Here is a 25,478-nt window from a genome sequence, read left to right as displayed (position 1 = left end):
TTCGAACAAATCTCTCGTCCTATCTCAACAACGACAATATCAACATGCCGGGTCTCATCAGTTCAGAATTAGCTGTACAGGACTCGCCAAGTCCGCAGACAGGTACCTTTTCCGATGACCTCTTCTCCAAAGCAAAAGCAATCCTCGATATCATCTATCGGTATAGATGCCCGCTTTCTTCGAACGTGGAAGATAGGAGCGATGAAGGAGCTTTGACATTCTTATCCATCATATATCGATACATCAAACACAACAAACCTATCGCTCTCGCACTTCCGGCATTTCCATTCAAGTCCCCCAACAGTGAGAGCAAAGTTTTGGGTGTTCTTCCAGATAAAGGAGAGGAGCTTGCTCTGGCTCATCTCAATGGGATGTGTGATGCCATTGCCGATATCCACGAGCCTGGCGCAAAGCTTTCCATAGTGTCTGATGGTCTTGTCTACAATGGTAAGTAGGATATACTACTGTCATAATATACCATCGCTAATCGACCATAGATCTGTTGGGAGTACCAGACAAGACTGTGTGGTCATATGGGCAGCACTTGAGAGCCATCGCTGCAAGTCGCGGGTACACCAACATCGAATTTGCTCGACTGAAGGATCTCTTGGGCATGGACATACTAGAAGAGGACATGGACGAGATGTCATATCAAGCAACAGCGTCAAGTGTCCGCTTGGCTTTAATGAACAAGTTCGGCCGTCCGGCCTGGGAGAACTTGAAACCGGAGTCGTTGAAAGAAGATGAGAACAGGCTATTGACATATTGCGGGTATCTGAAATTCTTACAGACAGATCTGGCCACGCAGCATGTGGTTGGCGAAAACTTGAGCAAGAGTAGATATAAGAAAGGAATCGAGAAGATCGCAAAGGCTATGTTGAGGAGAGGTGAGGCCTTTGCCAAAGCTGTCCGAGAGAACTTCCCCCAGCACATTCGACTTTCTATCCATCCGTCGACTGGAGAGGACAAAATTTCGATCAACACACTTCCCTTGACGACGACTACAGTAACACCATGGCACACTTGCATTGCTATAAACGTAGATGGCTCGATTCGGGCTGGTCCTCGACATAGCTTTGAGCAAGATCCAGATCTTGAATTGGTTGAGGAAGCTGGACACCTGTCACATTTCCGCCAAAAGTCACCATTGTACGATTGGGGGACCGCCAAGGTGGTGTTCGAACATCAATATCCGTGTGGCCTCATCATCCGACCTACTACAGGTGCCAAGCTATCAATGCAAGATGTCCCAGGGCTGAAGTTGCGCAAGCTAGCTGAGCAGAACTCTCCTGTGATTGTTCGAGGCTTCAATGGAACACGAAACCGGGATCTCTTTGTTGATAAAGCGTCCGAAATTGGCAAGCCACAAAAGTGGAAATTTGGTCTGGTGCTTGAGGTCAAGGACAAAGGATCGGAGAGTGGAGGATTGAACAACGTTTTATCGCAAGAATGGATGCCATTCCACTTCGATGGCTTGTTCAAGACCGAAAAGGTGGAAGAACCTGACGGAACTCTGCGAGTCGTTCCACAACCGCCGAAGTTTCAATTCTTCACGGCTGTCACGCCCTCACCAAAAAACACCGGCTTTACTCTCTTTTCCGCATCGCGGTTGCTGTTCCAAAATCTCCCAGCTGAGATTTCACTGGAGCAGTTGGAGCGATTGACGTGGTCGGTGTCAACAAAGTCATTCGATCAGACTGTCATGCAGGGACTCAAGCTTGTGACTAGACACCCAGAGACTGGACTACCATGCTTGCAATACCATGAGCGGTGGCCACAAGAGAAGACGCGGTTCGATCCAACCATCGTCACAATTGACAACGGACCTCAATCTACTTGCGACATCCTGGAAAGTCTACTGCATGATCGTAGAGTATGCTATCGACACTCGTGGCAACAGGGCGATCTGCTGATTAGTGACAATGTTGGAATGATGCATACCAGAAGCTCCTTCAAGTCGGGCGCGGATCGAGAGCTGTGGAGGATTCATGTCGATTAATGGAATCTCAGAGCTGACAGCTGTGGCATCGTATCATGACGGATGTAGAATATGGGTTCTAATTTTAGTTGCACAGTTTCGTTGTGTTTATAGGGTTGGTTTTTCTTGTACTGGAAAAGTGTGTTTATTGCGTTGTAAAATCTTTCTGACTCGAGTATCAAGAATTTTCCGGTATCTTTACAATCAATTCAAGCCTAGAGTCCTTCATGAGATCACTTACAGTCTTGGGCGCAATCATCCGTCTTGGATGTGTCCACTTCAAGGCCTGACAAGTTCTTGTCTGTATCCTTGTCTTGGTTCCTCGCGGCTAGTATGAGTTGTGTATTGCGTTCGTTGTCCTCGACTCCCATCCCAAGTGACTCCTCGGCATTGGAGACATCTTCAGCAGAACCTTACTAGTAGTCTTTGTATTATGTCCCCGGTCTGTATATGGATGCTATGCAGACGCACAGTAGACATTTGTGCATGTCCAATTACCCATTCATGTGATAATCAGGGTGATCACGGACTCAATGAGTTGATGTGCCGGACTCAGAGCCCCCAGGTGCTCCTCAACGGCGGCCAACAATGACGAAGCCAACCCTTTGAGAAACCAGTAATGTTTTTCTGCCAGTCTGACAAGCAATAACCAATGCGTGAATATAACCAGTGCGGCTGGGTTGTTTTTGGCGAGCAAGTTTCGGAAGTGCATAGACATTCTGCCAATCCACGATAACAGAGCCTGCCATGCTACATGATGATCTTCCCCTTGGCAAGTGAAGTAGAGGGCTATGCATTCCTCAAGTGCATTTATGGCGGACAGCGAAGCCAAGACGTCCTTGATCTCGCTCGGCTTCCCAAAAACCTCTCGCATACGCATTGGAAGACTGCCAATGGATCTTGCTATGGCCGGAGGTATATCTTCACGTGAAGAGACCTTGTTGAGAGTTGATGTAGAAAATCCGATGGGGTGGGAGTCTGCAAAATTGCAGTCCACATTTCGAACGCTGAGAGTCGCGTATACAGGATCTTCAATTGAAGTCACGGTCTCGAGGATTGCGGTGAGAGGAAACAGGTGCCCGGCCTTCGCATTCGAGATCGTGGGTTCTCCAATCATGTCTTCCATACACGTAATGATAGATAGGACGTCTACAGTCGGCATCACCATGCGTTTCGTGGATGGAACTGTAATAGTATCGACGGACCAGGAGCAAAGCATGCAAAGTGCTCTGAGCTTCTTCATGGTTTGCATCCTTGTTGCGTCAGTATCGTCGTCTTGTCTGTTCTGTATGGTAACGTAGTAGGAGTAGTATCGAAAGAGCTCTAATTCCGTGTTGAGGCCCAGGTCTGACTCGATCAGTATCTTATGGGCCACTGCGATGGCAAGCATCCCATTCATCAGTATTGGTGTATATAGTGCTTGCGCAGGAAGATCCTTTACCCAAGAAACGGCGGGCATACTGTTACTTGTATGAATGTTGTAATGATGGAAATCATTGATATGATCTAGGTTCACATCGTTTGGAAGCTTTGGGCGGCTAGCGCTTCCAGAGGGTGAATCTTGTTCCTTTGGATTCATCATGGACAGGGAGTCAACCTGGAAGTACTTCAACTTGGTACCACGGAAGAATGTCTGCAGCTGCACGGACAAGGCGAATTCTTGTGGAACCTGTACATTGTTGTGATCTTCAGTCCAATGACGTCTCATACGTTTGACGCTGGCGAACAAGCTTCCACATCTTGGCGATGCACATTTGTATCCATCGATGATTGACAAGCCTACAATGGGACCACTGCCAGGCGTGGGCAGGGAAACATCTTCCGGCTCTAAGATGTCTAATTGTGATGCAGCGCGGACGAGTTCGTGCCTCGCAGCACGATAGATCTTATGCCGAAGCAGATGGCTATCAATTGCGCTTTTCTGGATGGCATATGAACATTTCGTACAGATCAACACCCGATGCTGGTCATCGTATTGCAGATAATCGACAGTTTTGGATAAAGGAGGCATCGGTGAGTGGGAAGATGTCAGTGACGACTGAGTTTGATGACTGACCACTTTACGTGGTGTCGCACTACTTTCCTATTCAAGGTTAGTTCTACCGCGGCTGATTGTTCAGTAGCGGGAACGTAAGCAAGGATTTTGGATTCCCATACTTGAATTCCGTACACAGGCAGCTAACAAGACAGACTTCGATATCAGATTTCCAAATACCGGGATTGTAGCTTAGGAGCTCACTAATGAAGATCGAGGCATATATATGGCCTTGTATCCTATGCATAATGCACAATGTTATAGTCCTCCACTCAGTCTTACGCCAAACCTCTCGAATCGGTCCAATATTCCATAATACCTTTCAAGATGACAACCAACAAAGCTGCATGGCTCAAGAAAGCTGGAGCTCCTCTGTCAGTGTCGGATGCGCCAATGCCTATTGCCGGCTCGAACGAGCTTGTGATTCATAACCACGCTGTTGCTATCAACCCCTTAGACTGCCATATGCAAGACTCTGGCGTTTTTGTCCAGCAGTGGCCTACAATTTTCGGATGCGATGTGGCGGGTGTTGTCCATCAAGTCGGCTCCGAAGCTCAAGGTCGCTTCAAGAGGGGAGATCGTGTCATTGGGTAAAGTCATTCCTCTTTCCACAAGGACTTCTCTTTCGGATAGCACAACGACTGACAAGTTCCGCATAGCCATGCAGTCAGCCTGGTGACCGGTCGTCCTCAAGACGGAGCATACGCCCAGTACTGTATCGTCCTGGCCACCAAAGCAGCCATTCTGCCGCCACAAATCTCGTTCACATCTGGCGTCGTCGTACCTTTCGCCCTTGAAGCAGCGGTCTGCGCCCTTTCGCTCGATAAGCCTGGATTTGCTATGCCAGGTATACAAACACCGGCGCTACGACTCCCGTATCCATCGTTGACTGCGAAACCTATGACCAAAACCCTTGTTGTCTACGGCGGCTCATCATCTGTTGGGAGCATGACAACTCAGCTTGCCAATGCAGCAGGAGTGCGAGTCATAGCTATCGCTAGCAAGAAGAACTTTGAATTATGCCGATCATGCGGTGCTAAAGACGTCTTCGATTATCATGATGGGTCATTCGTAGAAGATGTCGTTGCAGCTGTCAAGGGGTCTCCCGAATCCTTTATTGGAATATTCGACGCCGTATCTACATTCGAGACGTACAAAGATGACCTGGTCATTCTGGAGAAACTAGGTGGAGGACATTTGGCATGTGTTCATCCGCCGCCGCCGAACATCCCGAAAGACGTGGAGGCTGGAATGATCTTTGCAGTCAATGATATCGCAACGCCTGTTTGGCAGGATTATGTTACAGGGGCATTGGAATCTGGGAAGCTGCAATGCTTACCTCCTCCGAGTGTCGTCGGTGTGGGATTGGAGTCTATTGATGAGGCACTACAGAAGTGCAAAGCGGGTGTTAGTGCAACAAAGCTGGTCGTGGAACTTTAAGCTCCGGCCAGAAAGAAGAAGTGCAAGTCGTTCTCTCTTATGGCTTCGTAGTAAGCACGCTCTGTCATTGTAGATCTCGTCGTCAGAGTAGCAGTATGAAGATTCTTGGACTATCTTAGTGCTTACTAGGGCTTTCGTGCGGTAGTGAGCATATATCGAAGTGACAATCTGTGTCCCTTTGCGTACAGGTTTCCTAAACTTCTCTCATACACGGCCTTGAAATCCTTCAGTCTGCCTTGCTCCTCCCAATACCTGATCTGCTCAACAGCACTCGGGTGGTTTCCGTTATATGTGTAATCGAGTAAGAGTTCCAACGGAGAGTCCAGGTCAGCGCGAGTCACGTTCGTATGGATGTCGACGAATCCAAGCTCTTCCATTTTTACTTGGACCTCAGAAACGGTCGTGGGCCAATTCGAAGCAAACATGTTAGGGGCTTTCCACTGAGGCTCGAGTGCTTTGCCTGCCTCATTGATTTTGGTAACGATTTCCACCTCAATCCATGTCGCAAGACCAAAAGCTCCTCCAGGCTGTAAGACGCGATACATCTCTGCTACAGCCTTCGTGGCATCCGGTGTGAATTGGATCATGAATGTACTCAGCACATGGCTGAAATGATTGTCGACACCATCTTCTTCCAAAACGCTGAGATCGAGCGCGTCGGCGACGCGGGTACGGATTCCAGGAATTTCTCTCTTGTCAAGGATGTCGAGCATGCCAGGACTGATATCGGTGGCCAATATTGGGATATCTGCTGATTGATATCGGACTGCCATGGCGGTGGCTCCTGTTCCACATCCGTTGTCGAGTACAATGCCGTTCGCAATGGACAAAGGCTTGAGGGTTTCGAGCTCTTGTATGAGCCGCAGTGCAGCCTTGGCAGTGGTTTTCTCCGTGACGTTAGCATAACCAGATCCAGTCTTGCCCCAAGCATCAGCAACAATTTCAGTGACCGCCATTGTCAGTGGTGATACTCGCGTCGAGCTGTGGAAGATGAACGTTATAGAAGTATCTGGCGTACCATAGATTGTCACGTCATCTTAAATACGAGGGGTATTTTAATCCCTCGTATGATCAGCCTCTCCTTGCTCGGCTGATGCTTTCGAGGCCAGCAGTTTTCCACGCCAAGGCTGTATGCCAATAGATCTGGGCCATGTTATAATAGACAGCGAAGATCGACTTCTCCATAAGCACACGTAAGCAGATATCGACGCTACGGAATTGAGACATAATTCATCGAATCGCAGACTGAGAATATCCATATGCGACGATACACAAGGCAACGCGAGAACTGGACATCAGATGTCCTTGAGAGCAGGGTCTCATGGTTCATATTATGAATCGTGAGATCTTGATTGATGGTGGCCGAGCAGCATTTTTCATTCCATACGTTGCAGACAAGTAATTAGTAGGTAGACGCCTGTTGTAATGAGTAATTAATCGTGTTCCCACCGGACATCCCCGCCCCACAAGGATTGCCTACGCTAGTCACGAAACAGACTTAGCTCCAAATGCACAACTATTTCAAAATGGAAAAACGCGACCTCAGACTTTTATGGAACGTTCGCTCATCAATTGTATGTGCGACACTGCCAGTCTCTTGGACTGTCCATCGATTGTGACGAGTCCTGCCCAGGAACGTGTTGTATCTTAGACTTGTTCTGTACCGGGAGAAGTCTAACCCTTTACACAGACCTTGTATGATCACAACAGGACCAGAAGGTCAGTGTGATCGCCTGGCATTTTGCACCACTTTACCAATACTACGGTTGACAGCGTTAGAGGGACCTCGCATGAGTTGTTCGAAATTGACAAGCACCGACTACCTGGGTCATTCGTTTGAAGTGGCACTATCTTGACTTGCGTCACTAACATTGGACAGGCTCGCTATAATCTTAGGTGTTGAAGCGTTATATGGCGACGTACCCACAAATCACAATGATTACAACTATCGAATAAAGTCTCGATCCATTATCATGTTATGGCATAGAAGATTGTGGCATCGTTAGTGCGGCGTCGTTAGTGCGGCGTCATGAGCGAAGATTAAGGGACGCATTCGATGTCCCAGGATGATCCCAGAATACTAGGAATTGCGGCCATGCCACACATTTTCTCCGCTCACACATTTTGAAACTCTCGCCCATGCCCAACTTGATTGGTCGAAGCTGCGGAAAAGACCAAGACCAGTCATAACATGGCGTATGTTCCTGACAGAGAGCCTTGTTGGCCGATCCCGAAGAGCATCATGTAAGTATCATCTGCTCTTCTTGCAGTCAAATTTCAGGAGGTAATAGCTGCTGCAAGTCTAAGAAAGGCAGAAGGCGTCGCAAAAGTAGACAAGACCTACATCTTTATTACCTTTAAAGAAACAAGTAGTGTGTAAGTCAAGGCATAACCAGGGGTTACTTTGGACCGCACATTGACACATATCTGCTTCGGTATTATAAGCACTTGTCACACCACAACGACCAAGAACTGATTGCAGCTGTAATAAGGTGGCTGATGTGGTGATATTTATCGTTATCTTTGATGATGGCGCTGACTTCATCGACATTGCTAGGCTCACGTTTCATTTGGGATAGCATTTACCTCGAGAACCTCGTCGCTCTGGCAATGACTCCCAAGACAACACTATTCATATTCCTATTTCGCCAAATACTACCTGAATCGACCCGGACTTGGAGTTAGACCTCTCTTTTCCGCCGGTATCAATACTGGAGAAGCTGACTGAACCATTTCCAGGACATGCTAGCAAGGCGATAGGAACCGACACAGGACAACTCGCACAGACATAACAATCGGTATATACTCACCATATGATCGTACTTTGTAAGTCCTTGTGCTACCATTCGAGTTTGGAGGTGCAAGCGGCCAACTACGTTCACACGCTAGCATTCCTGGGCGGTGGCACAGTGAAAGAGGCATCTCGACGCAAGGGGAGTTTCTTATATCTTTGCCCAGCCTTGCTATCTCATGGCACCGCAAGTGGCGCTCATTGTAGCATCCTGGCTAGAGTTCAGTCATCCTAATCCCGGTGCTCGCTGGCTGCTGAACGGCTGCATTACAAACAGAGGACTATATGATGTTTCAAAACCACCCGTACTCGGTCCTGTCAAGGAACTGGCAGATATCAGACTCAAATGCGTCTCAAACTACATTCCAAGTCAATTAGTGGCACCAAGCTTGATGCAATGTGATCAATTCCTCGAATATCACTTCGTTTCACCCCAAGTATCTTGGAGTTTCCCTCTACTGTTCCAACGTTTTCGCAACCAGCACTGCTAACCTCCTGATGGCGTGCCTGATGTTCAAGCTCACGGTTTATATGAGTGTGCTTTGTTACACTACAGCATACTCCATGATGGAACGCAGATGTAATCCGAACATGACTGAAATCCTGCAATGCGATGCTCCGCAACGCTGCGAGGGATCTCCGGACGTCCAGGGCCTCGGCGCTTATGCAGAACAATTCTGTACCGATGTTGCAGTCCAAATCACCAAGCCCGTAACGCGCATGTACCATGATGAATTCACGAAAGACTCTGCGGGCATAGCTCATACATTTCGTGTGCTTCCTGGGTCGGACTGTGGGACCCCTGTGCTCCTAACTCGAGATTCTTGTCTGAGTAGTGTTCGGAGGCTGATGAGTGGATGTAAGTCTTACGATGAAATGGCAGTGGCTCGGCTTGCTGACGTCTCACAGGTCCGAACGGTGGGAGGGGTACGTCCACGGTCATGCTGTTGTCTTTGCACGGATATGCTACCAAGGCGTAGGAGGTCTTCTCTCGACAGGCGGACTCAATTTCACTTATCACCCCGACTGTCTACAGGAGCACTTCAACCCTGATGGGCCTTGCAATGCAGGTCTCCCGTCACCTCGTTTTCAACTATTCACCCAAAGCGCCTGCGGGTCCGACCCTACGACGTTCCCAATCCTCATCCCTGAATCCCGATTCACCACGGTTCTGGATCATGAATACGGGCTCCGGCACGTCCTTGAACTGGCGTGGAAAAAGGACTGTGGCGGAATCGGCAATCCGCACCTAGGCGACAGCTTCGGTACCAAATACGGGACTCGATTTGAGATAGGCGGAGATAGCTGCGTGGCGGCTTACAAGATTCTGCATTCAAGTACGAATGGTGGCCACGGTAACTACCAGACCCCGGATTATCTCGTCCTACCACCAAACTCATGATGATAGGCGGCACACTGTCACGCGGATGTATCGAATACTCCTACCACCCCGAGTGTACTACAAACCCGGACCCCCGATGGTCATGCCGACCAAGCACTTACAACATCACCCTGACACGACAGGACGCTAGAAACTTAACAAGGTCTGCATGTCAGCAGAGAGCCCAAGTTCCGAAAGAAGAGCGGTTGATACGACCAGGTGGCGCCGATGAAGTTTTGCAGTCAAGAGCATGGAGACTTCAGATGGATTACGTGAACCATCCGGATCTCTCTTACACTCAACAATCGAGCTGGCTACCAGGCTGTACTTTGAACAACAGCGACTTTGACCCTGGCTCACCGGATTGTGAGGGGATCTGGACTGCTCTATGGGATAGATGTAAGGCTCCGGTTTTCTATCGACCCGGTGGTCCGTTGGCTTACCAGAGTCTGCGCAGGTAACAACAGTTCATATAGCAGACAGGGCAAGGCGTCTTACATCCAGGGATGCATGCGGTTTGAGCAAGATATCATAGACCCTTGGGTGTCGGAGAGCAGGACCCTGTCTGCAGCATTTCTTTTCAGGGATTAGGCTTGTCTTTTATTTCAACTTCAAAGCGAGTACATATCATACAGCTTCCTGTTCTTTTCGTTCTCGTTTACGCTTATTATGTCCGGTCGCTGCCCTGGGTGTCTATCGTGTGCCTCCCGACACTCTCCCAATCAACACTGCCAGGTCCCTACTTTCTTAGTCAGGTACATGTGATTCACTAATCGGATCCAGGTGGATGAAGTCATCCGACACAATGCTTCAACTCCACCCATGACCGTCTCGAGGACCAACAGTACCTCGCTTAGTCCTGAGCATCATAACGCCTTGTCGGCCTTTCGCCGGATCGCACGTGAATACCATGAATTCCACAACTCACTCCCCTCCTAAACGCTCACGCATGCTCGCATACCTACGACCAAGCATCCCAACCCATCACACCCTCCATCTGCTTAAAGTAAAGCAGCAATGAAATTCACGCCGCGTCGACCTCACAAACTAAACCTCCCCTTAGCTCACGATGCTATATCGACTGCACCTCCTCCCTCGCAATCCTAACCTAAGCACCAGCCAGCATCACCACCTTGCCCCAATCCCTAACCCATCCCCAACACACGGATACATCCCCCTACTCCTCCAATCCGCTCTCCACTCTCCTCCTACTCCTCTCCATCAATCCTCGCGTCTTTAAGTACCCTCGCACGCAACCACTCAGACACCACATCCCCACCCTCGCTCTCGATCGCGCTCTCCCCATCCCTAACCAGTCCTCAACACATATCCCCCTTCCTTCGAACCCACACCTCACGCACCATACCACACCGCACACCTCGCGCACCATACCACACCACACACAGCACACGGGGACGGAGACGATACAAACATAAACCTCCACACCCAGCCCCTAACTCAGCCCATCAACCTCCATTTTCTAAACAAACCTTATATACATCGCGCCAGACGCACGTATGAGGACGAATCTCCCACATGGCTCCTGATTGCAGTGTATGTATGTATATGTGTGTGTATAGAAATACTGTGAAGACGTGTGATGATGAGAGGGCTTGAGGAGTGTATCATGTGTGGTTTGTTTTGGGTGCTGCTGTGTCTTTAGTTCTGGCGGCGAAGATGGTGGATATCGATGTATATCTGTGTGGGTAGGGAAGAGGGTCGAATTTGGGGTTTCGATATTCTGTGCCATGCGGGCATATATCTTAGACATAGCACGTGTACGGGTGGTCCGGATTTCTCTTTGTCAGAGGTATACGCTATCCACAACTAGTGCACTTAGATGGGCATAGGAGCTATGTCGGGTGGTCATGAACGTTCGGTGAGTCTATATATCTGCGTCTCTGATAGACTATACACAGTACAGCACGCTCATACACCGTCCAACAGCATCCACGGTGAGACCCCTACGCCACCTCCTTGGAGTTCCCATAAAACACCCCCAGCGCCCTCTCCATAACAGCCCTCACCTCCGCAGCCGGCAACTTGGGCGTCCGATCAAACGCATAGAGCCCATTCGTCTCCTGCTCGATATCCGACCTGCACACACACACACACACAAGAATGTCAGTTCAGTTCAGTTCAGTCCACGCATCACAAGACCAGAAGCCTACTCACAGCTGCGTCCACACAAAGCCAGAACAATGCCCGCCCTCGACAACAGCAAGGACGAGTTTCTCAATCCGCGCAAGCAGGTCGCTGGGGTCGGCGGCGGTGGTGTAGCCCCACTCCTTGTCCTCTGCGCCCTTGGCGGGCGCGATGTTGACGCCGCCGAATTCGGTGCAGATGATGGGGGCGCCGGGGACGTGGGCGGAGCCTGGGTCGTGGGGCGGGATGGCGGGGAGCCAGACGGGGCGGTTGGCTTTGGGGCTGAAGATGCCGGCGAGGGAGGAGCATGTTTCTGCGAGGGCGGGCGAGTCGGAGTAGTCGTGGAAGGTGGAGAGGTCGGTGAGGACGTGTTGCCAGCCGCAGTTGTCGTTGATTGGACGGGATGGGTCGAGGGTTCTGTTGAGGAGGGGTGTTAAGAAGAATAAGGGGGGCTGAGGGGAGGGTGTGCTTACTTTGTCTGGTAGTAGAGGGAGCGGATGTGGTTTCTTTGCTCGAGGTTGGCTTGCAGGTCGGTGTAGCCCCAGCTCTCGTTGACGGGCGTCCAGGTCACGATGCTGGGATGGTTGATGTCGCGCTTGACCGACTCGAGCCATTCCTGGTTGAAGCGGTCGACGTACTGGGCGCTGAACTGGTATGCGTTGGCCATCTCGCCCCAGACGAGGTAGCCCAGACGGTCGGCCCAGTACATGAAGATGGGGTCCTCGACCTTCTGGTGCTTGCGGCAGCCGTTGAAGCCCATGGCCTTGGCCAGCTCTATATCGGCCTTGAGGCTCTCCGGGGATGGCGGTGTCATGAACGTGTCTGGCCAGTATCCCTGGTCGAGACAGAGGGCTTGAAAGTACGGCCTGCCGTTCAGGTTTAGCGCGCCGTTGCCGCTGGTCCAGTCGAGCGACCGCATGCCTGTGGTAGTCTTGACTTCGTCAATCAGCTTGGTCTCCCCCGAGTCATCGAACAGCCGGATGGTCAGGTCGTAGAGCGATGGAAACTCTGGCGACCACAAAGCAACGCCATCCTTCCACGCCCGGGCATCGTCAAGCGGGGCTGAGCTGGTAAGGGTCTCTGGTAGCTTGGAGATCTGCTCTCCCGACAGGCGTAGGCTCAATGTACCCTCAACATTGTCCTTCTCACGCGGCAATTTGAGCGCTTCAGATTTCGACACCGGGACTCCTGCGAGAGATGCCTCAATCTCAACATGGTAGGGGAACCCCGCCTTGCGACCGGCGACAGCGATCGAGGCGTGCAGCTTCCCACTATCAATGTCGTTGGAGCGGATGACGGTGCCGTTGGAGCTGTCTGCAATTCTCGACGAGGTGACGGTCTCGAGCCATACATTCTGCCAGATCCCCCCTGAGGGCGTGTAGAATATGCTCTCGGGTTTGGCACCCCAGTACTGCTTCCCACGCGGCTGGGTCAGATCGTACGCCGAGTCGTAGACACGCACGATGATGGGGACGGGCGCGTTCGCGTCGGACGAGGCGACTGCATCGGTGATGTCGAGGTCGAACGGGACATGGCCGCCGCGATGACCGCCGACATACTGGCCAGCTACCCAGACCTTGGCGTCGTAGTCGACGGCGCCGAAGCGCAACAGGAGCCTGTCGCCGGACTTGATCTCGTCCTCGCTGATCGGAGGGGTGATTTCGCGCTGATACCACATGACTTCATGGACGCCGCGCTCGTTGAGGCCCGATGCAGGCGACTGGAAGACGAACGGCACTTTGATCGTTTGCAGACTGTTCCTGGTGACGGCGGACTTTTGCGATTTGAAGTTGCCTTCGATGGCGCTCTGCGTGCCGTCTGTGATCTTGCGAGTGATGGACTCGCTTTCGGAGAACTGACTGTCATTTGAGGCCCCAATGCCCGTCAAGTCAACGTAGGCGGGCAGACCCAGATCGAACCAGCGATCCTTCTGGCCGACGTCCTCGTCGTCGAAGAGAAAGTCCCAGTCTCCATTCAAGGACTGCCAGCGCAGGCCCGTTCGCTCAAAATCTGGACGGGGATACATATCGGGGAAGGTGAGTCGCGGTCGGGTTGACGATGGATGTGGTGATGATGAACGGAGTGAGGTGGTCGTTGTCGTAGATGTTGTTGAGACAAAGACGAGGGAGCCCCGCTGTTTCATGCTTCATGTCTGCCAATTGTCGTCCATGATGCGTCTTGGCAGCCGATCATTCGACGCGACGGACGCATGCAAGCCCAAACGAAGACTCTTCGCCCTATATTCACTCCCCATGAGCTTGCAAAACAAAAGAAGACGTCGATGCCCTGCCCGCCATCATGTGCCATGATATCAGCATCATCACGTGTCAAGCCCAGTCTGCCATGCACCAACACGGTACCAGAACTACGTGCGCTAACCCGCCGAAGCACCCGATGGCTTGCGGGACGGACGGATCCCGAGTCCCTGGACGGCTTTGTCGACGTAATAAACAGTTAATACACTGTCGATCATACGATCCGGTAGCAGGCTGCTGGCTAATCGATTACCCAAACGAACACACCCGTGCCGCTCTGCCTCTGTTGTGTTCTTCTAATATGTAGCCACAGCCTCTCGTCCAGCGTGTGCTGGACTCACCAGCTTCCCCCCTCGCCGTCCACTCGCCATGATTCTCTCCTGGAGCGCCATCGTCCCCCTTCTCCTCCTCGCCGTCCCGGCGCTGGGCCACAAGCAACACACCGACAACGAGCTCGTCGTGCAGGCGCCGTCGGGGACGTATATCGGGCTGATCAACGGCACGACGCCGAACGTGCGGCAGTTCAGAAGCATCCCATACGCGGCCGCACCGGTGGGCGAGAGACGCTGGCTGCCACCGACGAAACCTGAAGCCAACAGTAGCACCACGTATGACGCGACGCAGTTCCCGCTGTCCTGTCCGCAGTTCGTGAGCAGGCCGCCGTCCGTCTTCAACCAGGATGTGCCGGGCTGGCTGATCTACACGGACGGCCAGAACAGCACGGCGGGCGAGTCTGCGGGGGAGACGTCGGAGGACTGCCTGCATCTGGCTGTGTGGACGCCGACTGGACGGCCGGAGAAGCTGCCGGTTGTGATGTTCATGACCGGGGGGTCGTTTCTGACGGGAGGGGTCAATATCCCGTACCAGCTGCCGCACCACTGGGTCGAGCGGACGGGCGCGCATATTGTCGTGACGATCAAGTGAGTGCGGCCTGGTTTCATGCAGGAGGAGTATAAACTGATTGCCTGTCTGCCGGCCTGTAGCTATCGACTGAACATTTTCGGCTTCCCCAATGCGGCAGGCCTGGACGACCAGAACCTGGGTATTCTCGACCAGCGCATGGCGTAAGTGACAACTGCTGCTCGACATGAACCACATGCTGACATGTCTGCAGACTGGAGTGGGTTCGCGACAACATCGAAGCATTCGGCGGCGACGCAGACAAGATTACACTCTGGGTGCGCATACCCGGAATGGATTGCCGTGTAACACACGTAATTACTGACACTCATCGCAGGGCCAATCCGCCGGCGCCGCAGCAACAGACTACCACAACTTCGCCTACGCAGACGACCCCATCGTCAAAGGCTACTACGCCTCCTCCGGCAGCGCATTCCTCAACCTCACCGTGCCCATCGAGCCGTCCAACTTCACCTTTGTCGCCACACACTTCAACTGCGCCGGCCCTCCCGCCGCCGAGCTCGACTGCCTCCGCAAGATCCCCTCCGCCGACATCGAAGCCTTCATCGGCACATACCGGGACAACAGCACCCTCGTGGCCCCAACCCAGCCCACCCTCAACTTCTACCCCGTCCAAGACAACAAGATCATCTTCGCAGACTACGCCGACCGCTACGCCCGCGCCGCCTTCTCGAAGCTCCCGCTCGTCTACAGCACCACCACAAACGAAGGCGTCGTCACCGGCGGCATCTTCGGGCCCTTCCCGCCCACAAACCAGACCCTCAACGAGCAGATCACCCGCGCCCTCTTCATCTGCCCAGCCGCGCTCAGCACCGTCGCGCGCACCACCACCACCACCACCGGCCCAGACGTCCTGACATACCGCGTCGAGTTCGCAGGCAACTTCACCGACGTCTCGCCGAAGCCCTACCTCGGCGCATACCACGACGCCGACCTGGCAATGCTGTTTGGCACATATGTTGATTTTCCGGGCGCGAGCACGGAGTACGAGGGCGCGGTGGCGGAGAGCATGCAGGACCATTTGCTGGCGTTTATGCGCGATCCCGTGGACGGGCCGGCGCGGCTGGGATGGGGCTCGGCGCGGGCGGACCAGCTGCTGCGGTATGGGCGTGACGGACGCGTGGTGGAGGCAGTTGGGGTTGGCGATGTGGATGGTGTGTGTGCGTAGGCGTGGATGTGTGTGGATGGCGTGATGGACAGACGGACGGATGGACGGATGGACAGCCAGCAGATGGATGGATGGACAGCCAGCAGATGGACGGATGGACGGATCTGGAAGTACACATATCCGTGGGAGAGTGAGTGGGCATTACTTAGCACCCGCATTAGCACTTTACCAAGAATCTAGTAATAGCATTCCCAAAGTCTAATCAGCAGCACGGCACGACCCCTCGGGTTCGCATGTTCGCAAAGTTCGCATCGCGTAACACAGCACTGTACGTGTACGTGTAGTGAGTGATACGAAACTCCCCACAGCGTGTAAACGAGGCGCTTTTCGGCTCGGAACGGGAGTCGTCCCGGGCGCCGGCCGTAAGGCTGTGCAACCAACGCACGCGGGGGTCCAAGCGCGCCAATCCCGCCCAATCCCCGCCCTCCTCCGGCCTCCTTATCTCCTCCTCCTCCTCCTCCTCCTCCTCCCTCCTCCCTCCCTCCTCCCTCCTCCCTCCCTCCTCCTCGAGGTCGTACGTTCGTCGTCGATCGGCCAAGACCGCAATTAGCCGCGTTTCTTGGACTTGCCTCATGCGTTTGTTCGTTCGTTCATTCGTTTGTTCGTTTGTACATTCGTTCGTTCGTTCGTTCGTGCCTGTTGGCTATACGAGGTGTTGCACTACGGTAGAGTAGGTAGATACAGAGGTGGCGGTCGGTTATTTAGTCGCACCCGTCCACGTGCCTGGTGTGCTAGTACGCGGCCTCGGGCTGGTACGAATGCGAGGGTGGGGTACGGAGGATGGTGTGCGGTGCGCGGGAGGGAGGGTGCTCACTGTGCTCACGGAGGTCCATGTCCGGTGACATGTCGTCGACGTTTGGGGAATTAGACTTTTGCGAGCGAGGCATGCCCTGGACGGACGTGGGGCTTGGGTGTGTATGTATGTATATAGATGTGCTGCAGCGCGGTCTGGCGGTACCGAGCCTCGTTGTTGCACTTCTGCTCCTCCTCGTTGTTGTCGTCGTCGTCGTCGTCGTTGTCTGTCGCAGCAGCATTCCCCGCTCCCCGCCGCGCCTGAAGAAAGTAGAGAAAACCATGGCAGCAGACCCCGCGGGCCCAGACATTCCCGCCGCGAGCGTCTCCGCCGCCGAGACGCTCATGACCAACACCACGACCACCGCCGCCGAAACACCCACAGCACCCTCAACCACCACCACAACCACCCCCCAAACCGACCCCCTAACAGCAACCCAAGCCCGCTACGCCCAAGAACGCAACAAACGCACCACCCGCACCGGCTTCTCCCAATACATCCCCTCCCTCCACACCACCGACCCCTGGGCCCCCTCTCCACCTCCCACCCAAACCACCACCCAACCACCCCCCCTCTCCCCCAAAACCCACACACCCATCCTCATAATCGGCGCCGGCCTCGCCGGCATCCTCACCGCAATCCACCTCCTCAAATCCGCCCTCCCCGCAACCTCCTTCCTCATCCTCGACGCCGCGGGCAGCTTCGGCGGAACCTGGTACTGGAACCGGTACCCGGGGCTCCGCTGCGACACCGAAGCGTCCATCTACCTCCCCCTGCTGGAGGAGACGGGGTATGTGCCGCGCGAGCGGTACGTGGGCGGGGAGGAGGTGAGGGGGTATGTGGAGCTGCTTGTGGCGCGGTATGGGCTGCGGAGCAGGGCGGTGTTTGGGGTGTGTGTGCGGGGGATGAGGTGGAGGGAGGAGGAGGGGGTGTGGGGTGTTGATGTAGAGCGGGTGCGGAGCGACGGGGATGAGGATGAGGAGAGTAGCTCCGCGAAGAAGTTCAGTATAACTGCTACCATCGCCCTCGTCGCGCCAGGGATCCTGCACGCGCCCAAACTGCCCCTTATACCCAACCTCTCATCCTTCACAAACCCCTCCTTCCACACCTCCCGCTGGGCCTACGACATCACAGGCGGCTCACCCACCAACCCAAGCCTCACCTCCCTCGCATCCAAACGCGTAACGATAATCGGCACGGGCGCCACGGCAATCCAATGCATCCCCTTCCTCGCCCGCTACGCCGCCCAGCTTACCGTCCTCCAGCGCACGCCCTCTGCCATCGACGTCCGCGATAACCACGCCCTTTCCCCATCCACATTCACCCGCGACGTAGCGACAAGTCCAGGCTGGCAGCGCGCCCGACAGGCCAACTTCGCGGCGTTCATGAACAAAATCCACCCCCCACCGGAAGTCAATCTCGTCAACGACGGCTGGACGCGCTTCCCGTCCTATGCGGCGCTGCTCGGCACGCCGAGCTCGAAATTCGACGGCGTGAATATGGAGACGCTGCAGGCGCATATCGCGGAGATGCACGAGCTCGACTTTGTGCGTTCGGAGCGGATACGCGCGCGTGTGGATAGTGTGGTGCGGGATCCGGGCACGGCGGAGGTGCTCAAGGCGTGGTATCCCGGGTGGTGCAAGCGGCCGTGTTTTCACGACGAGTACCTCGATGTGTTTAATCGGGATAACGTCGAGATCATAGACGTGACGCGGACGCCGATAGTGCGGGCAGAGGCGGACGGGCTTGTCCTTGCTGCTCCTCCGTCTAGCCCCGCAGAAGAAGGCGCACAGCAAGGCGAGAGGAGCATAAAAACAGACATCCTAATCCACAGCACCGGCTTCAACGCAACAGGCATGGGCACGCCCTCGACCCGGCTCGGCGCACCGATAATCGGCCGACACGGCATCTCGCTCGACGAGGCATGGAAGCTCGCGCCAAATACCCTCCACGGCGTCGTGGCAGGCGGCTTTCCGAACCTCTTCTTCCCGGGGCCCTTGCAAGCGGCCGCGGGCCCGAACTTTACGTTTGTGATTGAGTGTTTGGTTGAGCATGCTGTTGGCATGGCTGTTGGGGCTGCGAAGAAGAAGGGGAAGAGGGCGGCTGGGGAGAAGGGTGAGGGTGAGGCTGAGGCTGAGAAAGGGACCAAGGGCCCGGAACCGGAACCGGAGCCGGAACTCGAAATCGACGGCCTGACCATCGAACCAACGCCCGAAGCGACGGCGGCATGGGCGGACCGGATCGCGCGCGACGCGGCGCATTTTGCGTGTATAGCTGGGTGTACGCCCGGGTATATGAACTCGGAGGGGGCGTTTGACAAGGAGATGAGTGCGGAGGAGCGGGCGGAGCGGGCCAAGGGCGGCATGTGGGCGGGCGGGCTGATGAGTTTTGTCGAGTTTCTCGAGGGCTGGAGGGCGGAGGGGTCGTTGGAGGGCTTGGAGGTGCGGCGGGCTGGTGAGGTGGTGAGGGATGGATGATGAGCTGAGTGAGTAGAGGGGTAGGAAGTTGAGGAGTCAGTTGTTTCGTATACGTGTGTTTTCCCATCATCATCATTACTATTATTACAACATGCTGCCGCTCGTGAGCCTCTCATGCTTGTTATCTTCTATCCAGGTCGTCGGCGTCGTCGTCATGACTGACAGCTGTCATCATCCAGTCAGCACGTCCACCCTGCCTCTCCAGGCTAATACTACACCAGCGATCGCTCGCACGTGGCCTCTATCCAAAACACCCCAATATTCACTGACCCCCCAAAACACCCCAATAACCACATTACCACCCAGCCAAATCTGACAGACTGCCTCTTGTGTACAAAGAACGGAACCCGCCGTCATGCATCTCCCTCCCGTCGCCCAGCATCCCCCTCCCGCCGCCCAGCATCCCCTCACGTCTCACGGCCTCCCCCCTGCCTCACGGGACGGCGGTAAAGGGCCAGATGAGCAGCATGCCGTCCACGACGCAGACGCCGACAAACACGGCCGCCACAAGCCCGCGATGCCACCAGGGCAGCACGTCCTGCCGGCTCATCATGTAGCCCACGCCGCCAAAGGCAAAGGCCAGATTTGCAAGGATCCCGACAACGAGCACCGTGTCGACCTCGCCGCGGTACTTGTGGCGGCTGGTGGTGGCGAGGAAGACGAGGATCGCAACGATTGTGGCTGCAGCGCCCAGACTGGTCACATAGAGCCGATATTTGTGCTGCTCTCGTTCGCGGTACCGGGCTTCCACGCTCATAAACGGTTCTGCATGATTACCCAAACGCCGGCTGTGAGGGGCGGTGGTGGCGGCGGCATCATTCGACGACGTAAATGCCTTGAACAGGCCTTGATAGATGCTCTTTGGGCCTCCTGTCGTCGTCGCTACGGCATGACCGTCGTTGCTGGTCCAGGTCCCATAGTGGTGGTAATAGCCGTTGGATCGCCTCCGAGACGAAACTTCACCATCCATCAGCGGCCTCTCATCATCGCTCGACTCGAAATCGTCAACGTCGTCACTCCTCGTCGGCGAGGAAAGGAGGAGGCGCCGCTGCTGTGACTCGACATCTTCACCAGCCTGTGCGCTGCTGCTGCCGCCGACGCCGCCGCCGAGCCAGGCCGTGACCCTCGCAAGCGCTGCTCGCAGGTACTCTTCGCCCGGGAAATTCGAGGCGTTGGGATCCAAGTATATCACATATGCGTCGTCGTCGGCCGATCCCTCCTCGGGATGGTCGTACTCGTTCCAGTACCCCCCCGGCCGCTCCAGACCATCAATCTCAGACTGTTCGGTAAAGCTGTCTTTCCGCAGCGGCAGGTTTCGTCTACGTTTCTTCCTAAACGCACTCAGCGTCGGCGTCTCCAGCTGGTCGGGAGCGGACGTGTTAGAGGTATTGCCGCCTCGGCTCGTGCGTGGAGTGCTCACGTTGGTCAGATCCCCGTCCGTGGCCGTGGTCGAGGATGCGGATATGGAAGCCATGTCTGCTGCTGCGGCGCCGCCAGTAGTCAAGCTCGCCAGTCGTCGTGGGCGCCGCTGCCGCTCCTCCTCCGGCACATTGCTGATGGCGTTGTTGACAATGGACATCTGCATGCTGTCAGCCGCCACCATTCTTGGGGCGCGCAACGAGGAAGGGGGGGGGGGGGGGGCATGATGAGAGACTCACCCAGAAAGGAGGCGGCATCGACTTGGGCTGGCAACACTCCCAAACGGCGTGGGTCTCGAGCGAAAAGCCACGAACACGCTCCGTCTATGAAATACTGTTAATGATTGTTGGCCGTTCAATCACAAGCATACATACCAGGTGGCTGTTGTCCAGGATGTTCACGAGCTCGGCCGATTCAAAGCCCTCGTGGCGCACTTCCAGCACACAATGCGGGAAGCGTGCGCTGTTCTGCCGCATATTCCTGGACCATTCCGCCTCACACACATCCGCAATCTCTGTCCGCTTAAAGTGCACATCCTGGTCCAGGGTAGCCCAGACGGCACGGGAAGAGTTGTTGGTCAGGCCTAGGAAACGAGTTCTCTTTGCGCAATGTGCAGCGATAGGAGTCACTTCGCTGTGGTGGGACAGCCAGTCTCTGACACTGGTCGCCGCGTCATTGTCTGTGGTGTCGTCGTCAAGGTAGTAGTCGCGCAGCATGGCCGACGAGGCGTGCCGGCTAAACGGCCTCGAGACGTCCAAGAGGTCATGCAGATGCTTGCGCTTGGTCTTGGCGGGCATCGTAACAGTGGCGTCCGTCTCATGGCCGGAATTAAGGCCAACGGCCATGGCAGCCTCGCCGGCAGAGGACCAACAGACTTGGCCCAGAGCTTTTGCTGGCGTCCTGCCCGGCACGCCTTCGTTGTCCTCGATTGTCTTTCCAATCTCTTGCTCGGCATAGCGACGCTCGTTGTCGAGAATCAGTGTGCCGACATGGTCTCCCTTGTCCTCGCCTTCGGCACCTGGGATGGACTGCCTGCGTGTGGGCGAGTCAATGGGCGAGGAGAGTTCTGAAGCAAAGGGCGAGGATCTCAGCTTCGCCTGGGGCACCAGCAGGCGCATATGGCGCGACAGCAGAACCTGCAGCTCTATTGCCGACTCTGGATTGACCCAGTAGATCGCCTTGCCCCCTCGGTGGCCGAACGGAGTGGTGGCCAAGGACAGGTCAAAGTCCAGCTCCGAGTGTGCGTCGACAGCATTTTGGATGGAAGCGATGGCCTGTAGCGTGTTCGCAGGAATAGTCTCTCTCCCACTTGTGAATCGACTAGCCAGGGAGGCGGTAGCCGAGGGCTCAAAGGCGCTGCGTATGAATTGAAGCAGCTCGGTGTAGCGATCAAACATGGGCGACAGATCCAGTTTCCAACAGCTCCCCGGCTGATCCATGACGAGGTCTTTGACGGTGGTGTGCAGGGTGTCGTTGCCAGTCCATTTTCTGTATTTTTTTAGCAGTTTCCGGAAAGCGGTGCGCTGAGCATTGAGGTATCTCGACAGGCCGTTTAGCTCTTGGCCGACTCTGCAACACAATGTCAGCTAGCTGAGGATGGATTTGTTGGGGGTGGAGGTGGTGGGCTACTTGAGTACGTCATCCTCCAACTTGGCATAGCGCTCGAGGCGCCTGGCCGGGATTCTCGCGCGACTGAGCGACTTCTCGCGCCCAGCAAGGCGACTGATCTGCTGGCCCAGATGAACTACATTCTTGTCAGTGCGTTCTCGAGGAACGAATGAACGAGTGACTGCCGTACCCAGTCTCCGATCAATTTCGCCAGACTTTGTCCTCACGAACAAATCAACACGGCGTTGTTCCTGCTCAAACAGCTCGATCAATTCGTCCTCGAAGCGCCGCTCGACGGGATCGCCGTGGCCGGGAATGGAGACAGCCTTGCCGTGGCCAGGAGTGGTATTCTCTTTGATTACGCGCTTGATCTCGTCATAGTCGACATTATCTGGCAATTGGAAAGAGAGATTAGACATGGCAATTGGAGGGACGAAGGGAAGGGGAAGAGAAGAAGCTTACAGTGTGCCCAGGCCGGGAGAGAGCGCTGTCTGAGAGTGTCGCCGTATTTCATGGTCGAGTGAAGAAGGCAACAAGAGCAAGCTCAAATGCATGCGAGAGAAAGAAAAAAAAAGCCTTCCACCACCCACCACCACCACTAGCAGCACAGACGCCAAGTATGGGATAGATGGCACACACAAAGGTGTTGGAGGCAAAGTCGAGTGTATGGAGAAAGGAGAGTGGATGATGGTATGGGTGGGTGGGTATATATGCAAGTATGGATGGGTGGATGTACGTGATTGCGAGCGAACGGGTGGGACAGGCTAGCGGGGGGATTGGCGGAGTGGATCAAGCAGCAAACGAAGGAAGTGCTAATTAGGGGGAGCAATTGAGTATCGTGGTGGTGGTGGTGGTGGTGGAGTTGAGATGAAGGCAATGGACTCGTGGTGAAGAGGAGGAGTAGAGTGGCATGACGGGCGGATGTAGATAATAGATAGGTAGGTAGTAAGTAGGAAGGAAGGAAAAGGCCGCGGGTAAACGAGGCGGCGTAGAGTAGAGTAGGTGGTGGTAGTGGTGGCAGGTAATAGCAATAACGGTACAGGATGTATTGTGTGAATTGTCTGCTGGGTATACTTTCTTTGGTAGCGGGAGTGAGTGGTGGTGCTGCTGCTGCTACTGCTACTGCTGGGACATGCAGTGTATTACATGGACATGCTAACTAATTAACCAAACTGCAGTGGGTATTAAGGTATGCGGGTGGGATGTGTGTATGGCAGAGAATGATGGCATGACGGCTTGGCTGGCGGTGTCTTGACGCTTCCACGCGGCGTCCATGGCAGCTAAGAGGCAGCTAAAGAGGCAGCTAAATGCAGTTCATGGGCAGCTAAATGCAGCCAAATGCAGCTCTAGGGCAGCTAAAGTTGGGCACGACATCCAGCCAAAATGCTGGAAAGTGGGGGGTGTTTTCCTGTCTCGGCCTGCTGCTGGCTGGCTGTCCCCCTCCCCCAAAGCTAACAAAGCTCACAAGCCACCGGAACTCTCTCCAGCCAGCGCCATCTATTGCTTCTTTTCCGGCTGTCTCATCCATCATCCAATGTCCTTAATCTCTACATTCCGTGCTGGAAACTGCCGCGCACATGTCTGCATCTGTCTTTTGCATCTGGCCGGAAACACACGAAACGAGAGACCGAGCTTGACTAATGAAACCCACTAGGGCCATCTCCTACTGCTACTACTACTACTACTACTACTACAACCAGCTACCATGATAGATACTATGACACTCCAGTTCCCTCTCTACCCTCCAAAACAATGGGACCGCCGTGATAGGCCGTCTGCTTGATTACCCCATCCATGCCTTTTTGCACACCGCTTGCCTCAACGCTTCGTTCGGCACTTTTAACTACCATCTGCTACCCTCAACGCTATCTACTAAAATACTGTCCATCTGGACTCTCTAGACATGATACATTTGATTGACCCACTAATAGCCAGACCGGCCTCCGTTGCGTGCGCGCGCGGACTTGCACCGACCACTGAATCGAGCTGCTCTTCCGTTATCGAAGAATAGGAATAGCATGATGATAGAAGGCAAGCCCATGCACATGCCCGTACACGCAGACGCACCTTGTTGCATCCTTGTCGTCCTCTTGTGCGTCGTGCGTCGTGCGTCCTGCGTCGCACTAGAGAAGTTGAAGCACCACCACACTCCACCACCTAACCGAATCCGAGCAAGCATCTCCTCCCCCAAAAAAAGAATAACCACTCCGACTTTCCGCAAGCAATTGATTATCAGCATGTCTGACACGGATCCAGCCGTCACTTATTATCGCTCCAAGATCTGCAAACTATCATGCTCCGACAAACTTGTTTCTGGGCCAGAAGTGGATGTTGAGCAGACAGGAAGAAAAAACAAGCGCCGATAGACTTTCACAAGGAATTATTGCATCATTCAACAATAATTCATGCCCGAGGCCTTGTAGTGGTTGACTCGGCCGCATCAAGCAATCTCGCACGCGACACCTCATACACCTTTTTTACCTTTTTACCTTTATCCTATCACCTACACACGCAGTCTGCCTCGGATCGGGCCTAAGTTGCTCGTCTACGATGACTGACTGCAGCTGCCTCTAGCTGTTCCTGGCCATCTTCCTTCCAGCTTGATCCTCTCCCAAACATCTAATTAATTACATGGCTGTACACACTGAACATGGAACCTCCATACAACCTGAGCCTGTCTGTCACTGACCTGGCGTCCACAACTCAACTTGACCTGACTTGCACACTTGCTGTCCGAGGGACTGCCCCCCAATTCTCCGTTCCCACAACCCTGCCTATTCATTTAATTACCCAAATCTGCATCTCCGCACCGTATTCGTGACACGGCCTGACATCAGTGTAGATGGATGGAGAGATGCATCCCAGTCTCGTATCGCTGCTGGCTGATGACTGCACTCACTCGTGCCACACTGAGCCCTGCTCAATACTCGTCATCTTCTCGTCGACATGTCATTCTTTGTTCTTTATGACTTGCTTTTTATACTGCGCTGCTGAATACTGTGATGGATGTCTGGACGGCACTCGACACTCGACACTCGACACCTTGCCGATCCCTGTCCCCTGTCTG

At 54.3% G+C, this 25,478-nt stretch overlaps 11 protein-coding genes across 11 annotated transcripts; 5 read left to right on the top strand and 6 right to left on the bottom strand.

Annotated features, from left to right (window-relative positions):
• Positions 1 to 44: 44 nt before the first annotated feature.
• EJ05DRAFT_526208 (Clavaminate synthase-like protein) lies at positions 45 to 2,240 on the top strand (the record flags this gene model as incomplete). The annotated part of the gene is made up of 2 exons (XM_033748858.1): positions 45 to 447; positions 498 to 2,240. The coding sequence occupies 2 exons, from the start codon at positions 45 to 47 to the stop codon at positions 1,997 to 1,999; spliced, it is 1,905 nt and encodes a 634-aa protein (XP_033601987.1). The 3' UTR covers positions 2,000 to 2,240.
• A 22-nt stretch (positions 2,241 to 2,262) lies between these two features.
• On the bottom strand, positions 2,263 to 4,201 carry EJ05DRAFT_301612 (uncharacterized protein). The gene is made up of 2 exons (XM_033740603.1): positions 4,136 to 4,201; positions 2,263 to 4,061 (listed from the first exon to the last, which is right to left on the bottom strand). Exon 2 carries the CDS (start codon positions 3,987 to 3,989, stop codon positions 2,481 to 2,483), a length of 1,509 nt encoding a protein of 502 aa, XP_033601986.1. The 5' UTR covers positions 3,990 to 4,061; positions 4,136 to 4,201; the 3' UTR covers positions 2,263 to 2,480.
• Positions 4,143 to 5,558, top strand: EJ05DRAFT_474641 (putative quinone oxidoreductase). The gene is made up of 2 exons (XM_033743641.1): positions 4,143 to 4,603; positions 4,673 to 5,558. Exons 1-2 carry the CDS (start codon positions 4,341 to 4,343, stop codon positions 5,451 to 5,453), a joined length of 1,044 nt encoding a protein of 347 aa, XP_033601985.1. The 5' UTR covers positions 4,143 to 4,340; the 3' UTR covers positions 5,454 to 5,558.
• Positions 5,559 to 5,578: 20 nt separating this feature from the next.
• On the bottom strand, positions 5,579 to 6,970 carry EJ05DRAFT_509277 (S-adenosyl-L-methionine-dependent methyltransferase; the record flags this gene model as incomplete). Its single annotated transcript, XM_033748081.1, has 2 exons — positions 6,472 to 6,970; positions 5,579 to 6,340 (listed from the first exon to the last, which is right to left on the bottom strand). The coding sequence occupies exons 1-2, from the start codon at positions 6,472 to 6,474 to the stop codon at positions 5,579 to 5,581; spliced, it is 765 nt and encodes a 254-aa protein (XP_033601984.1). The 5' UTR covers positions 6,475 to 6,970.
• Positions 6,971 to 8,918: 1,948 nt separating this feature from the next.
• On the top strand, positions 8,919 to 10,455 carry EJ05DRAFT_301411 (uncharacterized protein). The gene is made up of 4 exons (XM_033740602.1): positions 8,919 to 9,103; positions 9,154 to 9,599; positions 9,653 to 10,024; positions 10,083 to 10,455. Coding segments are annotated over exons 1-4 (954 nt in total). The 5' UTR covers positions 8,919 to 9,101; the 3' UTR covers positions 10,217 to 10,455.
• Positions 10,456 to 10,985: 530 nt separating this feature from the next.
• On the bottom strand, positions 10,986 to 11,458 carry EJ05DRAFT_301252 (uncharacterized protein). Its single transcript, XM_033740601.1, has one exon. The coding sequence runs from the start codon at positions 11,394 to 11,396 to the stop codon at positions 11,106 to 11,108; it is 291 nt and encodes a 96-aa protein (XP_033601982.1). The 5' UTR covers positions 11,397 to 11,458; the 3' UTR covers positions 10,986 to 11,105.
• A 25-nt stretch (positions 11,459 to 11,483) lies between these two features.
• EJ05DRAFT_474638 (family 2 glycoside hydrolase) lies at positions 11,484 to 14,035 on the bottom strand. The gene is made up of 3 exons (XM_033743640.1): positions 12,244 to 14,035; positions 11,801 to 12,187; positions 11,484 to 11,722 (listed from the first exon to the last, which is right to left on the bottom strand). Exons 1-3 carry the CDS (start codon positions 13,911 to 13,913, stop codon positions 11,590 to 11,592), a joined length of 2,190 nt encoding a protein of 729 aa, XP_033601981.1. The 5' UTR covers positions 13,914 to 14,035; the 3' UTR covers positions 11,484 to 11,589.
• An 11-nt stretch (positions 14,036 to 14,046) lies between these two features.
• EJ05DRAFT_531159 (alpha/beta-hydrolase) lies at positions 14,047 to 16,368 on the top strand. Its single transcript, XM_033749006.1, has 4 exons — positions 14,047 to 14,948; positions 15,009 to 15,089; positions 15,140 to 15,203; positions 15,263 to 16,368. Exons 1-4 carry the CDS (start codon positions 14,395 to 14,397, stop codon positions 16,112 to 16,114), a joined length of 1,551 nt encoding a protein of 516 aa, XP_033601980.1. The 5' UTR covers positions 14,047 to 14,394; the 3' UTR covers positions 16,115 to 16,368.
• Positions 16,369 to 16,635: 267 nt separating this feature from the next.
• EJ05DRAFT_474635 (uncharacterized protein) lies at positions 16,636 to 17,265 on the bottom strand. The gene has a single exon (XM_033743639.1). The coding sequence runs from the start codon at positions 17,215 to 17,217 to the stop codon at positions 16,846 to 16,848; it is 372 nt and encodes a 123-aa protein (XP_033601979.1). The 5' UTR covers positions 17,218 to 17,265; the 3' UTR covers positions 16,636 to 16,845.
• On the top strand, positions 17,252 to 19,384 carry EJ05DRAFT_531158 (FAD/NAD(P)-binding domain-containing protein; the record flags this gene model as incomplete). Its single annotated transcript, XM_033749005.1, has 1 exon — positions 17,252 to 19,384. The coding sequence occupies one exon, from the start codon at positions 17,252 to 17,254 to the stop codon at positions 19,382 to 19,384; it is 2,133 nt and encodes a 710-aa protein (XP_033601978.1).
• A 433-nt stretch (positions 19,385 to 19,817) lies between these two features.
• On the bottom strand, positions 19,818 to 22,830 carry EJ05DRAFT_498738 (uncharacterized protein; the record flags this gene model as incomplete). Its single annotated transcript, XM_033746729.1, has 5 exons — positions 19,818 to 20,963; positions 21,043 to 21,126; positions 21,178 to 22,372; positions 22,433 to 22,547; positions 22,602 to 22,830. 5 exons carry the CDS (start codon positions 22,828 to 22,830, stop codon positions 19,818 to 19,820), a joined length of 2,769 nt encoding a protein of 922 aa, XP_033601977.1.
• Between the last annotated feature and the right edge of the window lie 2,648 nt (positions 22,831 to 25,478).

Source organism: Pseudovirgaria hyperparasitica (assembly GCF_010093815.1).
Source record: "Pseudovirgaria hyperparasitica strain CBS 121739 unplaced genomic scaffold EJ05scaffold_5, whole genome shotgun sequence".
Taxonomy (NCBI): Eukaryota; Fungi; Ascomycota; class Dothideomycetes; order Acrospermales; family Acrospermaceae; genus Pseudovirgaria; species Pseudovirgaria hyperparasitica.
This window is presented reverse-complemented; position numbering and strand designations above follow the sequence as displayed.